Source organism: Hoplias malabaricus, chromosome 2 (assembly GCF_029633855.1).
Source record: "Hoplias malabaricus isolate fHopMal1 chromosome 2, fHopMal1.hap1, whole genome shotgun sequence".
Classification (NCBI taxonomy): Eukaryota; Metazoa; Chordata; class Actinopteri; order Characiformes; family Erythrinidae; genus Hoplias; species Hoplias malabaricus.
The window spans coordinates 31,030,925-31,047,729 of record NC_089801.1 but is presented as its reverse complement, the minus strand read 5'-3'; the positions used below and the strand labels follow the sequence as shown (position 1 = coordinate 31,047,729).

The following is a 16,805-nucleotide window of genomic DNA, read 5'->3' as shown; positions in this document are numbered from 1 at the left end:
GCACAAATGGTCTACTACAATAAAGTAATATATCATTAGTTACACAGTCATTACTCATGTTATTTTTATGTAATTATAAGTGTGTTATCAGTATAAACCCTTAGGGGTCTTTTTCCATGGTCTAATTTCTCAACAAATTGAACAACCTTTATCATAAACCCTCTAGCTTGCCATTTACCAAACCAATTAATTAATGGAAACTATATAATTAACTACTAATTAATTCATAATACACAGCGGATTTATCAAAATGTTATATTTCACCAATCTTCAAGGTTTTTCATTAAACACAGTGGTTCCAGATGTTTTAAAAAGTACAGTTGAGGTGTTTAGATGGTGAAATGGTTACTCACATTGATGGAGAAAGTAATGTATATGGTTCTATATACAGAGTCGTAGTTTATAAATCCATATTCCTGAAGTAATATTTAATTGTCTCTTGTGTGTTCATTTTGATATATTTTATAATGTTTGTTTATAACATAGTAATAACACATTTCTGCCTCATAAACCTCCACACAAGCATCCTGCTACAAGCCAGCCAGTAACATGCAGGGCTGCCGTAACATACCCCTAGGCCCCTGGTAAAAATTCAATTTGGAAGACTCCCCTAAGCCTCTCAGCCCCCAGCAACACAAGCAAATACTATGCCTTAGGCTAAAGCCATCATTAAACAGAGATTCTACACATCATTATGTGACTGTAACTTTTTAATGACACAGCTTGTCCACCTAACAAGGGATGCTGTCTAAAACTTAGATCACTTAGATGTCAACCTAATATTATTTTACAAATGTCCCAAAGCTAGTGGGCACTTCTACTACTAAGAGAATCCAATTAATTTAAGGGGCACCCTCTGCTGACACAGACGACCATTAGATTGGAACACAATGTAGTTCTAATCCTCCACAGCCCAGTGATGGACCTCTGTCTTTGGACACAGTGACCCTAGGCCCTGCTCTTTCTGTTGTGATGGTTATTCCATAGTAGTCCCAGGCTGTCCTGCTCTTTTCCAGTGAAATTCTGACCTCAGCTGTGCATGAGAAATCACACAAACCCTCTTATGCAAGCAAGGGCAACTTGTCCTAATGCTTTAACACCATAATTATTAGGAGATTTCGGCCCTTTGTGGCCCACGCACATACTGACGGCGGGGTCAAGGGTAAAGAAGAGAAATGAGATTGGGGTTTTGTCGAGAGGATTGTGATTGGAGCTTTGTTCAAATCTCTAGCGTGGTCAGTGTACGTGTGGTGTGTGTGTGTGTGTGTGTGTGTGTGTGTGAGAGAGAGAGAGTGAGAAAGAGAGGGAGAGTATATTTCACATCACAGCAAGAGGCCACAACATTACAATGCTACGTGAGGGGAATAACTGCACTCTACACTTGTACAGTTCCAGTCCATTGCATATAGAGGGGTGTGTAATGTGAGGATTATACTACCATGTGTATATAACTTAATTCAGCAATGTGATTGGCTGAGAGGCATTCCATATGTACCAATATCTCTCAATAACGGGACTCTGTAAACATCACTCCGCTTCTTTGCCTGTAACCTAGCAACATCCACCATCGTTCAAAAAACTAACGGTCACTGCAAAGTTTATAACCGACATGTCCATGTTTTAATTTAGGGTGGCACGGTGGGGCAGCAGGTAGTGTCGCAGTCACACAGCTCCAGGGACCTGGAGGTTGTGGGTTCGATTCCCGCTCCGGGTGACTGTCTGTGAGGAGTTGGTGTGTTCTCCCCGTGTCCGCGTGGGTTTGCTCCGGTTTCCTCCCACAGTCCAAAAACACATGTTGGTAGGTGGATTGGTGACTCAAAAGTGTCCGCAGGTGTCAGTGTGTTTGTGTTGCCCTGTGAAGAACTGGCGCCCCCTCCAGGGTGTATTCCCACCTTGTGCCCAATGATTCCAGGTAGGCTCTTGACCCACCGTGACCCTGAACTGGGTGCTTACAGATAATGAATGAATGAATGTTTCAGGTAGAGGTGCAAAAATTTTTAATGAGGAAATGAATGTTACAGCGCAGCTTGTGGCTCTAACATGGAAACAGGAGCCGTGAGAGTGAAGAGAGAGAGAAAGGAAGAGTAAGAATGAGAGTAACTTGTGATATTCAAAGCATATTTTAGCATAAATAAAATGTAAACTACTCTCTTAACACAACAGTTGTGACACTGTGTTTACGTCGTTAAATAAAACCGCCAATATGTCGCTAGATTCTGCAAAAGCGTTAATTAAGGGACGTTGTGAACAAATCTGATAAAATGATTAATTCACATTTAAAAAAAATTAACACATTAAATTCCCCCTTGCATTAATTAATATATACATATGGCTACAAGACCATTCCCCGGCTTTATACAATGAATGTATGAAATACAGTTTGCTTTTTTGTTGATGTGTGTCTTAATTTGTGGCATGATCCCAGTGTGAGAAATAAGCCTTAACTCTAATATTATCCCTATGTCTAACCCTAACCATGACTGTTACCATAAAACTGATTCAAGGGGTTGTGTGGCTGTTACTCTACTAATAGTGCCATTGTGCTGTCTCCAGTAAGATCCACTATCTAGCTTTTATAACAATTCATTAATTCATTCATTCTCTGTAACCTCTTATCCAGTTCAGGGTCGCGGTGGGTCCGGAGCCTACCCGGAATCACTGGGCGCAAGGTGAGAACACATCCTTAAGGGGGGCGCCGGTCCTTCACAGGGCGACACACACACATTCACTCACACACACATACCTATGGACAGCCAATCCACCTACCAACGTGTGTTTTTGGACCGTGGGAGGAAACCTGTGCACCCGGAGGAAACCCACGGGGACACATGGAGAACACACCTGACATATGATTGAAATATATATTTAAAAACATACAGGTATATCTTCAAAAATATAACCTCTTGAATGTAGCCTATAATGAAACAAGACTTAGTCTTAACTTTTCCTCTAAACTGTCTTCCAGCCTATATTGCAGTTGTTTGTTTCCAGCAGGGCTTCTCTGGGTGTTATTAGGTGTGACCGTCCGATGCCTGCACATATAACAAAATTATGATGACCATCTGCTCAGGAAACATTAACTCAAGAGCCAGTGGAGAAAGGTTTGAGAAAGGTTTTGTGAGATTGCCCATGAAAGTAATGTCTGCCCAACACTTTCTAAACCCGTTTGGACCAAAGTAGCCCCCAGATTACACGGTCAAAGTGGACACATCAAAAATGGGTGCAGCATGAGTGCAATCTGCCCTACACATGCACTTGTTAATCCCAAAGAGCTTAACACAAAGTCTGACACCCACTGACAATGCAAATGTTAATTCCAAAACACTTGGGCTAATAGGTGCAGAAAGCAGTGATTGCGATCGTCTGACATATATTATTTAACCTTCCTCCTGTGCTAGCTTTGTGTTACCATCTCTTATGTTAATGGGTCGGTTTTGACCCGTGTTTTAAATCAGCCATAAGACCCCCTAAAAACAATTAATTATCAACCAATTTGTTTCTTACCTCTTTTTTTTACCTTGTTATTCTTCCTTATCCATGACAGGATTGGTTTTATTTTTTCATTGTTGCTGTAAACTGGAGATGTACACTCTACAAAACACAAACTCTAAACTGACTGGGCCTTACATGTCTGGACATGTCTGTCTATTCTTGTTTTGTGAAACAGGGAAAGATAGAAGCACCTTACTGAAGTTCAAGTGATTGTAGGAGGAGCCAGCTGTAGACTGTTGGTGTATAGTGTTTTTATGATTCCAGATTTGGCACTTGTTTTTGTTTTCTGATTTAAAATTATACTTGGGTCGAAATCGACGGGTCGGTAAAGACCCTAACCCAAAGGAAGGTTAAGAACACTATCAAAAATAGATGTGCACATGCCATCTTGTAAGTATTCACTCATCCCAAACATGACGCCTGTAAAACCTTGCAAAACATTCAGCCCAGGAGCTTATTTACCATTGTGTTACATCACCTTTACTTTCACATAAATTAATAATTGACTGCTACACCACTCAACAACAGGATCTCCAATAATGAGTAAGTGTTTTATTACAAATGCTCCAGACATATTACTAACATATCTATGTTTGCTTTATCATAATTCAGTTATTTTACAATCACCACTGGTGGCACTGTTTCAAATCCATACACACTCTCTGTTATGTGATAAAGAAATGGTATCAAAATGGCACTGTTATCTGTTATCAGTAGCAATACGTGAACACAACACACTGCCATTTCTAAACTTTTGGAGCTTACTGTTAGATTTATGATTAAGCTTAGGGTTAAGTTGAATAATGGGGTTAGGATTAGATTTAGAGATAGTGTTAAGGGAAGTTTTATAACTGATATTTAAAAAAATAAATTGGTTCTGATGAATTTGGAGCATTTGTAGTGGTCAATCATGACATTAGTGGGACGGACATCTGCTGTGTTCAGATGATGCACTAAACTAAAGATCATTAAAAATTGAGATGTCTGTTTTTCATTGGACAAAGACAGTATGTCATACACACTGTACGAAAACAAAGAGCAGTCTTGTAGTCAAATAGTCTTGTAGTCATGGTAAGACCAGTTTTGAAAGTAGATTTCTTGCTAACCTGAGCAACCACTGGGGAATACTCTGTTGTCAAATCATACTGTTGCAACACTTATAGAGTGTGGCTGGGTGTTGTCCAGTCAAATAAAGCATGGAAGTTGCAGAAAAAGATAGCATAGAAGGCAACATATGTTGCTCTGAAATATGTAGAATGCTTTTAGTGTTACCTATATATATATATATATATATATATATATTAATTAATTTTTACGTCTTTTACAATACACACCATAGCTTTTAACTTTATGAATGAACAAATGAATGAATGAATGAGTTTAAAAGTGTGTGTGTGTGTGTGCACAGTGTTCGGACCTTGGGACAGTACAACTGTACACAGCAAATTCACCAGTGTTAAATCAACACTATTAGTGTTAATTTAACACTGAGAGTGTTACATTATTACACTAACCGTGTTAATTTAACGCTAATAGTGTTGATTTAACACTGGTGAATTTGCTGTGTATATTTAAAAACACCTGGCGTCTACTTCATAATGCAAATGCCCACCAAAATAAAAGTCTCTTGCACTGCATGATATTTGTGGAAATCTACAAAATGACTACGTTGAATATTTTTAAAGCTGCCCTTCAGTAATGGACACAGTAATGGACCAATGTTGAAGGGAGTAGAGCTCGTACAGTGGTGTCAGTGTTAAATGTCTCAGTATAAATCATGAAAAAGGAGTTCCCAACAAGCTGGCCATTGGTAGAGGCAGAGGTTTATGTTACTGATAAAGTAGTCGGCGAGTAAAATGTTAGGGTCTGAGAATGGGTTCATGTTTATAACATGCCTTCTTTCCTTCCTGAATCAGCCCTGTCTGAGACCTGAGTGTTCCCTGTCCTCCCTCTGTTCTCTCTTTCTTTTAGAGCCCCTTTTTCTGACAGCCGACACTCCATTCATCCTGAAATGCACAGGAAAGCCTGTCGTCCCTGCTCATCCCAGTACACACACACACACACACACACACACACACACACTCTCTCTCTCTCTCTCTCCTAAACTCATAATCACCCCATTTAAACCTCTCTGCAGTGTCCTTCAGCCGGAGAAGGATTTTCCAAAACAAAGCTGTGCCCAGCAAGCCAGCAGCTCTCTAAGCTATCCAAACTGTAGGCATCAACACATGCTAGGCTAGCGAAACGATAACAATAACAATCAAATCTAAATATTTTACGGATATTGGGAAATCAGAAAATATTTGCAGGAAAATGACTATGCCTAATGCAAGCCTGCTGAAGTCTAGCCATTCACTTATAACAGCCGCAATAGGTAGTAGTGCTAGTTCAAGCAGAGTGTTTTTATTTATTTTTATACAAATAAAACAAACAAAAAAGTAAAAACATGTGATTAATTGATATAATTAATAGCTATAAGCATTTTCATTATGTTGGGTTGTGAGACGAATGTGTCTGAGTTTTCATAAGAGCTTCAGTGATATTGCCAAGCCCTGCATCACCACATTTCTGTGAAGTCCCCAAACGTGAATCTTTCATTGTTGCTGTAGGCGGTTCACACCTGACGTCTTCTCAGATGTCCTTGGTCTAACCTTGGATTCTCCAGCCTTCTCTTCCTCTTCCTTCAAAAGACTGTTCAGTTCTTAAGGTGGAACTCCAACAATCAATCAAACCCACTGCGTAAATCAATCACTGAGGGTTAAACCGCCTCAGTGCAGAGAGTTGTCAGCTCTGATATCTTTACAGTGGCTGTGACTGGAACCAGAGGTGACAAAGACACATCTACACATTGCCAATGTATGGAGCATTACAAACAAATTAACCTATACAAATGTGCATTAAGTTATATATATCGCCAAAACCTGAAATAAAGGCCTGGCTTTAGTGTAAATAATGGTATGGGTCAAAGAGCACTGAATCAATTTTTGCATCTTCTTTAACTCACCTTCAAATGCACTTCATCTGAATTTATTTCTTGTCAAACTTTCAGAAGAGTCTCACTTCGCACTGTAATGAGCCCCATTTGATCTACAGCATTGATCTACACTCACTTGATCCTAGCTAAAACTAATTAAGTCTGAATTTAGACATATTTATTTGCTTGGTCAGTTTCAACAAAATGTCGATGGACAACGTTATCTGACAACTGACAGGCCAAAAAGATCTCCAAAAAGTATGAGATCATGGTGAAACCAGGCTGGTCATGAAGCTACATTAATATTTAACATCTATGAAGGATTATTCCAACAAGCCTCTATTATTATCATTACACTTTCTAGGGAGAAACAATGCTCACAAATGTTGACTCTGGATGGAATAAGCCTTTAGGCCCAAATGTGTTGATATATGAAATCCTTATAACAAACACCTAAAGTAAAGTGTTACAGTAGTGTCTTTCTTTAGAAGGGTACATTTTTATGTGAACATTTCTGAATGATTTTGTTTACAGCTCAACTCTTTTTATTGCTGAAATTAGGCAGTTTTCTGCTTCAGCCATGGAGGTGGCAGAAATATTTCCCCACTTGATCATCTCATTCAAATGTCTCTAGATCACGTGCCCACTCAAATCCTGCATGGTCAATTACACCTGGGCGGCTGGTCCAGATGGGGAGCCACAAACAGCAGCATTACCATCGGCCGGTTGACTTTTGAAGAGCTGCCCACGCTGGGCACTGGTGACCACTGAGAATTCCACAGAGCGTCAACAGCAATGAGAAGAAAATATCATCAGCTCAGAGGCCTGGGGAGACGTCTGATCGGGCCTCTACCTCCTACGCCAAAAACCCAATACTTCACACAGCACGTCTGTACCCCACAGCAAGCCTTGGAGGCCACAGTCTGATTTTTAAAAAGGAAATCGCCAACCCTGGAGAAGCAGAGTGTCATCATCTGAAGCAATGGGTTACTATCACCAAACATCTTTTCTTTTTTCATTCATGTGGGTGTTGTTGTTTGTCTTTTGACTGAAGAGCTCTTGTTTTCAATTTGCTAGACTGTGCAGTCTTATTACACGTGTAATACTATGCAATTACATATAATAACAGTAATCATGTTGTTATAACATGCAATATATTAACATATGATTTAAAACATGCACTGGAAGCACAAGGTGTGCATATCTGAGACTGTATACATGAATCTGGTGCACAATACTAGTACTGTCTCCATAGAACAACCACTGGACACATTAAGACAGCTGCTCATGAACCTAAGGTCATCTTTCTCAGTGCCAAGTGTGAGCCTCAGGGGTATATTCCACTCTCCTAGCATTGGAGGCAGCATTGGAGGCAGCACCTGTGGTCCAGAACAGACCACTCCACATCAGTATCTGATCTCACTAATATTAATGTTGCTGAAATGCACCACATCTCTACAGCAATGTTCAAACACATAGTGGAAAAGCTTCCCAAAGGAGAATAAGCCCCCACCCCCAACACAGACAAGCAGACAAAAGGTGCAGTCACCCCATTTGAACCTCTCTGCTGGGTTAAAAGCTTGATCAAAGTGCTTCTACTGTCAAAAACTGGCCCTGTCCACAAAAATATTCATTGTACTACATGAAAAAAAAAAATAAAAAAAAGAGAAGAAAGGATGCAAGAGTGCTATTTTCACCCTCCATTCTCACCCCAATGGACTCTAACAGATGAAGTGACCAACACTTTCAAGGAGGCCATATGCCATTTTTCACAAATAAAACCAGAGAAAAATATATTGCATATTACAGTGCCAAAAAAGGGACAGCAATTTCAAGGGCAAAGTTGGACACTGCATAGAAACGAGATTCTGAATATGAAAAGACTGGATTAGAAAGTGGATTTGATGATTCACAATAATACCCCAACCCCACCGTCCCCCACTCCCACCCCCAACACACACACACACAAACACACACACTTACCGAGCCAGTGTTCACCAGTGATTTTCCCAAATCCATCTCGGTAAGAATCCCACTCCCTGAAGAAGTTCACAGAGCCGTCCTCACGACGCTGAATGACCTGAACGAAATGAAGATATCAGGATTAATGAGTGAAAAACTGCAGCAAATAAATAGCACATCCATCACCACAGTGGGCCACCTCAGAATCTCTAGTCCCACTTTATACTGTGCATTGCCTTCATCCCTGGCTGCTTTTGGACCTTGCCTTACTGACCGAATGTCTAATGTCTAACACCCCCTCTAGAGTGAGAGCTGCTCAGACACATTGCGGCTTACCTGTCTGAGAGCCTGCCTGTCTACTTGTTTGCTTATCTGTCTTTGTCTGTCGTCTGACTTCCTGCTTCACTCTCCTTCCATATGTCTTTCACCAGCTCATGAGTCAGAATGGCTCAGACACCAATTAAAAGTTCAACCAACTCTCAGAATGAGAAGAGGCTGAGATGTAAACACTGTGGAGAAGACTCAGTGCTCTGTTCCAGGCTCCGAAATGAATACGGAGCACACAAGCCCAGGACGACTGAAGTGTGAAAGACTTTGGAGTGTATTCAGATTAAAAAAAAAATGAGAATTTGCTGTTGTCTGAAGAAACATGATGGAAATTTAATTTCAGCTGCAGATGAGCTCTTCTCTGATCCCGGGTTTCTCTCAGGTCTGAGTCAGGACTGTGTGTGTTAAGAAAACAGAATAAAAAATAAAGCATCATGTCTCTTTATTAGACTATTGATCCACCACTCCACTCCTACCATCTCTGTGGTGGCCCTGTGGGGCCTAAGCTTTGAAGAACAGGGTGAAAGTGAGCAGACAAAGTATGCAGAGCAACAGGTGGACTACAGTGTGTAATTGAAGAACTACAAAGTGCTGCTGTCTGGTCAGTGCAGCTGAAAGAATGGACAGTGATTGTAGAAACAAGGTGGTGCTCCCACAGCAGTTTACAGCACTGTTTCTTTAACTCTTCTCCAGGTATGTAATAACACTTGTGTAGATTTATTGAAACAGCGCCACTTAGTGATCATAAAACAACTATGAATAATCAGGAATCAGGGATATCTGAATTGCTCTCTTTGGCCATACAAGTACTGATTTTTTAAAGATCTTGAAGTGAGACAAATGTGGTTTGGTTTTAAGAGTGCATTCACTTTCATGAGCTACATCTTGAGGCCAGAGTGGCTTCTGCCAATTGTCAATCCACTCACACAGCCGAGGTTTGATCAATTTTTCATGACCAGAAATGCCCTGAATTCTGAAACTTGCTGCAAATTCAGGGGGAAGGTAAAACCCCACTGAAACAGAGTTCAAAACACAGCTTTTCATGTGAAAACACAGGCAGGGCTTCAGTGTAATGTTCTCAACACTGTAATCCGAGTCAGTTGTGGAATGTGGATCTAATCGAGGTGTATTTATTTCATTCCCTTTCTCTACAAGCAGAAAAGAAACATGACGTAAAAGATAGGAAGCATGGCTTTTGTCTTTCCTTAAAGAATTGTTATTAATATTAGGAAACAAAAGCAATGATTCAGATATCACCAATGACTCGTATAAGGAAGGTCGGGTCAGATCTAATGCCATATGCAAGTAGATGAAACATCCAAAGCCATCAGCAGATCCTCAGCTCAGATGTATGTCCTCTTGGAGTATGATCTGCCTCATTTAACCTATTTTCTCTCCCTCGTCTCTTTTTCAGAGCGGGAAAGTGAGAAGAACAGCTCAATTTTAGTTCTTCCCCCGGTTTCTCTGCCTTATTACCCCCTCTGCACATGGAGGCGATTAAGATTCACTGATAAGGGTGTAAATAGAGTTCAGTCAAAGGCAGGGCTGTTTTGATGTACTCCGTGACTTCGTTAGAAAGCTAAGATGATTTATGCTCACTTATGTGACCACATGTTTGAGGTTATTTTCACCCACTCACTGTCAGCCCACCTCTACAAGGTCAGAAATCTTATGCTGTATTAGTATCATATTTTTGTCTCAGTTTTAAACCACAGTTTTTAAGCCTGAGCTGGGAGGGCATTTCTATGTTTCAAATTATTGCTAACACACAATCACCGGAGAGCTCAACACACTTGGAGGAGAATACCAAAAGTGCTCTAGGTCTGCTGCCATTTTGTGAACGGTTACTTTTGTACTTCAACTCAACTACTACTGTTCCCCCAAGGGATAGTACTTTCACTTCAGTTTGGATGGGGGGTGTTCTACTCTCTCTGTTTAGAAGGGATTAAAGGCTTCATAGAACACTTAGAGGGAAAGCAAACAGGGTTCAACTACAGAGAACTGAGCTGGGAACAACTGTCAAGGTGGAATTCGGTCTCTCTCTCTATCTCTAACACACACACACATACACACACCCACACACATACACATATCTCAGCTTTTTGCAGAATCAGGACAGGTGGGAAGTGAAGGTCAAAGGGGCTTCACAGTCTTACAACAGTTGGGTAAGGGATATATATATATACTGTATCGGTAGGTATCTGTGTGGTAGGTAATTTCAAAGACTGTGTTCCCTAAGTGTCCAGAAAATGAAACCACAGTAGGGGTTTTAATATAATGTCAATGGTAACACATTAAAATAAGATTTGTTGTACAGAATATTGCGTTTCCAAAGTAGTAGCCTGAGAGAGAAAGTGTGCCAAATAAAATGACCAATAAATGGAGGTAAATGGAAGTTAAGATACAGGGTAGGTCCAATAATGTGTCAGCAAATGAACATTACCAATAGGTTATTTCCAGTCAATACCAGTGGGTGGAAGAACAGGATAAGGGTTTCAAATAAAGTGGCCAGTGAATGGACACAGTATATATGTCCAACAAAAAGTGCTCAAAAAAGGCATGCACAGAATAGGAGTTTCTAATTGAGTGACCAGTGGGTGAAGTACAAGGATGCTGTTTCCAATAAAGTAGCCAGTGTGTAGCCATACAACGTGAGTGTTTCTGATAAAGTGGCCAGCAAGTGGATGTACACGATGTGCGTTTCCAATAAAGTAGCCAGTGTGTAGCCATACAACGTGAGTGTTTCTGATAAAGTGGCCAGCATGTGGACGTACACAATGTGCGTTTCCAATAAAGTAGCCAGTGTGTAGCCATACAACGTGAGTGTTTCTGATAAAGTGGCCAGCAAGTGGACGTACACAATGTGCGTTTTCAATGAAGTGTCCAGTAAGTGGAGCTAAAAGGTGGGTGTTTCCAATAAAATGGCCATTCATGGGAGGTCCAGGAGGCCAGTGATATCAGCGGGATTGATTCCCAATTAATCTGACTTTGATTTTCTCTTCACTGTATGTCTTCCTTTCCTTCCTGAATGACACACTGAGCGGCTCTCATCAGGCTCACGACGTCCACGTCATCTCAGTGGCATTAATTAGCAGTAATTACCGTTAATGAAAGATAAGCTCTTATTCATTAGCGCTGATCAGTGTTAATGAGAACATTCTGAAGAAACACCTTCGTCCAATGAATCACTCCCAGCTTCTTATAGTGAATTGATAGTGCAGTGTGTATTAGCATGTGTGTGATGTGTGTATCCATTAGTCCTGAGAGAAGGATATCTGTGTTAGCGCCGAGCTGCTGACAGTAATGGCTGGGGAACAGTGACGGGGCTGAGACGTATGACACTTGCTCTGTGTTCCTGCTCTAAAGGAGGCTATTGAACTGCCATTTAGCTGCGAATGACAATCGTCGGCTTTGGAAATGTCAACCCGCCCCGTCGTCCTAATTAATACTGATTTTCCTTTTAATTAGCGCTAATACCTGACGACTGTGGAAGCCAGGGTCGCTGCGGTTCTAGCTGCTGATTGAGAAAGCTTTAACATTGCCTTCGTGGCTGTAACATGGACACAACGCTCATTAGGAACAAACCCAGCTCTGAAAATGAAAACAGAAAGGGGTGGGCTGATAATATACTTTGATTTCGATTTAAATTGCAAGACTATTCATTCTGGGCGTGGGCTAACACTCTTATTCACACACCTGCCTTCCAGCTCATCATTCCAGGTACTGTCCGGAACTGTCCATGTGCATTTACTCTCATTGAATATTATACAATTTTGAAATTCATCCATTGGATGTTTGGTGCATTGCTCAAGGACACTTCAGCTGTGAATGTTGAGGCAGGAGACAGCACTGTTCCTCCACTAACCCAGCCCCTACTTTCTTGGCTGTAGGTTTCAAATCTAAATAACAACTTCTCTAAGCATTAGGCCATGGCTGACTACACCTTGATCAGGATGAAGTGACCGGAAATGAATGAATGAAACAAACAAATGTAATCAGTGTCATTGTCACATAGCTCCAGTGTCCAGAGGGACTTTGCTGTGTTCTCCCTGTGTCTGCATGGGTTTCCTCCAGGTGCCCAGTTCCTTCCCATAGTCCAAACACATGTTGCAAAGTGAGGGGTGGCACGGTGGCGCAGCAGGTAGTGTCGCAGGGACCTGGAGGTTGTGGGTTCGATTCCCGCTCCGGGTGACTGTCTGTGAGGAGTTGGTGTGTTCTCCCCGTGTCCGTCTGGGTTTCCTCCGGGTGCTCCGGTTTCCTCCCACAGTCCAAAAACACACGTTGCAGGTGGATTGGCGACTCAACAGTGTCCGTAGGTGTGAGTGAATGTGTGTGTGTTGCCCTGTGAAGGACTGGTGCCCCCTCCAGGGTGTATTCCCGCCTTGCGCCCAATGATTCCAGGTAGGCTCTGGACCCACCGCGACCCTGAACTGGATAAGGGTTACAGATAATGAATGAATGAATGAATGAATGTTTCAGGTAGAGGTACAAAAATGTGAAGAATGTGTGGAGTGAGTAGTATTCTGTTCTATTCCATTGCTAGAAAGCTTTGTTTGTTCTTCTATGAAGATTATGCCAAGCTTTATGAGCAGATTTGAACATCTGTGTTGGTGATGGGTGCACATTAACTTACTAATTTTTATATTTTCCTATTGTAGCAAATAGTAAAAAAAAAAAAAAAAAAAAAAAAAAAGTAGAACCAGAAATACTTTTTGAAACTGTCAGATTTTTGGACAGGGCGAGTAGGAGGAAAAACCCTGTCGCCTCCATTGATGGCAGCAAGAAAAGAGTACAGCACACACTTGAGCCTGGTTTAGAAAAAAAAAAAGAAAAAAAAGGAGATGAAGAAGAAGACCCTCGGGCAAAATGTAAGCTCATTAAGATCCACTGAAACAGTCATTTCACTCCACACTGAGCACTCAATTCAAATTAAACAATGCTTAACTTTTATCCTTGAAGTAATGATTACAGTTTGTGAATGTTTAATGAGGGCCATGCAATTCTTCAGCCACACGTCCTTCCAGAAGCTTCCGAATGGGGATAGAGCCGGAGGATATCTGTATGACATATTGCCAAACATCAGGACCAAAGACACTGAGACCGTATGCAAATATCACGCTGTTATTTTCTTATCACAACTGCTACCAAAGTCTATTATGCACCCAATGAAGAATACTCCAGCAGTGCTACTGTGTCTGATCCACTTGTACCAGCGCAATGCAAACTAACACACCAGCCAAGGCATTCCAGCTCTGTGGCTGCACTGTGAGGGCCCTGAGCATCAGAGAACAGGGCGAAAGGGGGTTAACAACGTATGCAGAACAACAGATGGATACAGCCTGCAACTGTCGAAGAAGTCGTAAGACTTTAATGGAGTCAGTTTGAGGGTTATCAAAGTGTGAGTCGGAGTCCAGTCACTCCATCAGTGATGTTGTTGTTTACCTCCTGCTCCTCTCTGTGGCACAAATACTGAAGGTAATTGAAAATCCAGATCTGTGAACTCCAGTCTTATCCCTCTTTGGTTCATTATTGACTGGGAAGCAGCAGAAGAGAAGTTTCTCTTTTTCACACACACACACACACACACACACACACACACACACACACACACACACACACACACACACACACACACACACTGTTTGTTTCCATGCGTTATGAGGACATTTTATTGAATGGAAACTCACTCGTATATTTCTTGCCAAACCCTAAAATCCTTAGCCTCAGGGCTGGACGATACGTGCAATATTTATATCACAATGTATTTCTTAATATTGATCGATACGATATAAATTCAATATCAAAATGAACAGTATAAAATCCACTGAAAAACTTCCAAGAACAAACAAGAACATGACATCACCGTCCAATATAAACGTATTGGCTTTGTAAATATTAATATTTTTATTAAACTACATTTGAAATTGAAATGATGACAGTCAGTGAAAGGTGTTGTAATTGCAAACCAAAATTGTAATGACGGACATAGCAAGGACTTACTTATGGTCCCCAAAATGAAGTCACCACTATGTTAGCAAAACCTGATGAATATGCACACAGGCACAGTGTGTTTCCATGCATTGTGGGGACATTGCACTAACTTATGATCATTTACTAGAGACTTAACTTAACTTACCCTTAATTAACCCCACCATCCTAAAAAAGACAGTTCCCCACAATGTAAATGAAACCTGGTATACACACACACACACACACACACACAGAGGGAGAGAGAGAGAGAGAGAGAGAGAGAGAGAGAGAGAGAGAGAGAGAGAGAGAGAGAGAGAGAGAGAGAGAGAGTAGATGTCAGATGTCAGGTATGTCACCTGAAATAAAGAATAAAGCTTCCCCAAAGGATTTGACTTCAGTAATCCTGTTTTAAGCACAGACATCAGACACTACATAAGCATCTCTCTCTCTCTCTCTCTCTCTCTCTCTCTCTCACACACACACACACACTCTCTCTCTCACACACACACACACACACACCATTGTGTTCCACAATCTGATATTAGCTAACCCTAGCTATATCTTCTTTCAACTCCTAACTATTCATGCATTCATCTTCTGTTACTCCTTCATTCTGACCGGGGTTGCAGTGTGTCCGAGGTTTACGCCAAGGACCTACTCACCCAGACACACACACACACACACACACACACACACACACACACACAGACACACACACACACACACAGCCAGTGCACTGTTTTTGCATTGCCACAAGAAACAGGCACACGGCACCCCACACAAACACAGGGAGAACACGAGAAGCTCTTCTCAGTTTGATCCCAGGACCCAGGAGGTGTCAGTGTGACATCCTGTGGTGACACCCTTACCCTGTACCCACTGAAATAAGAGGGAGAAGTCATCTAGCCTTTCACTTGTGACAGCAAACTCAAGCAGGTGAGAGGCTCAGTGAAGATGAGTGTTTTCTTGAGAGGAAAGGGGAGGTGTGATTTTCTCCATTGACTCTTATGTAGATAAACCTCACCCATTCATGCTGCCATTACAAAGGATGGCTTCTATATTGTCCCATCGCAGGGTGGAGAAATAAAAAGAATAATGCATGAGTAATAGATCCCTGTCCTTAGGTCTTAAGGGGGGTGTCCAAGCCAGCTGTAAAGGCCAGATCTACACAACACTAAATCTGGCTCATCTCCACCTTTAGCAGCTTTTCTGACGCACGGTAATTAGCGCAATCACGGCGTGATCTACAGCGGGCAAAGAACGAGCTGCCATCGGGACACAATGCAAATTTCACAGACGCTCAAACAGATGCCTGGCACCGAGCGAGATAGCACGGATTATTGCCACTTACAATGACACAGTAAAGAAAAAGAGAGAGAGAGAGAGAGAGAGAGAGAGCGAGAGAGAGAGCGAGAGAGAGAGAGAGAGAGAGAGAGAGAGAGAGAGCGAGAGAGAGAGAGAGAGAGAGAGAGAGAGAGAGAGAGAAATGCCATGCACTGAGTATCATGACACCAGTTGCTGCATTTGCAGCTGACGTGAAGAAATGGGGTGAGAAAGAGAGAGAGAGAGAGAGAGAGAGAGAGAGAGCGAGAGAGAGAGAGAGAGAGAGAGATGACTGGAATTGAGCGAGATGGCATCAATTGTTGTCATTTAGCTACAGTAAAAGAAACAGGGATAGAGAGAGAGTAAGAGGACGAGAGGGAGAGATGGAGAGAGCGAGCGAGCGAGAGAGAAAGAAATATGCCTTCCAAGGAATGCGATGACATGAGGGCGATAGAGAAAGACTGTGAGGGTGGAGAACGAGAGCCAGAGCCAGAGCCAGAGCCAGAGAGAAACAGAAAGAGAGGAAAAGAAAGAAGAGGGCCAGATGGAGGGAAGAGAGGAGGATGAGTGAAAGTGACAGAGGGAAGAGTGTTTATACAACAGCTTAATGGTTCTCTGACACAATCTCACAGCACATCAGGGTTAAGGGTGAAGGCAGGAAGAGCCGGAACATACGCTGCTTTAGTGGAGTTATAAATCTAACAGTCCCACTGCTTTACTTTGCAGCTTTCCAGCTTTCAGCACCCACCCCACCCAA

The 16,805-nt window shown here is 41.8% G+C and overlaps 1 protein-coding gene across 2 annotated transcripts in view; it reads right to left on the bottom strand.

The window, feature by feature from the left end:
* The window catches only part of fibcd1b (fibrinogen C domain containing 1b), a 91,418-nt gene that overhangs the window by 27,069 nt on the left and 47,544 nt on the right, over window positions 1-16,805 (bottom strand). For both annotated transcript variants that reach the window (XM_066661430.1, XM_066661431.1), the window contains one exon: window positions 8,450-8,546. In XM_066661430.1, coding sequence (XP_066517527.1) covers window positions 8,450-8,546 — 97 coding nt within the window. The remainder of the gene's footprint in view (window positions 1-8,449; window positions 8,547-16,805) is intronic.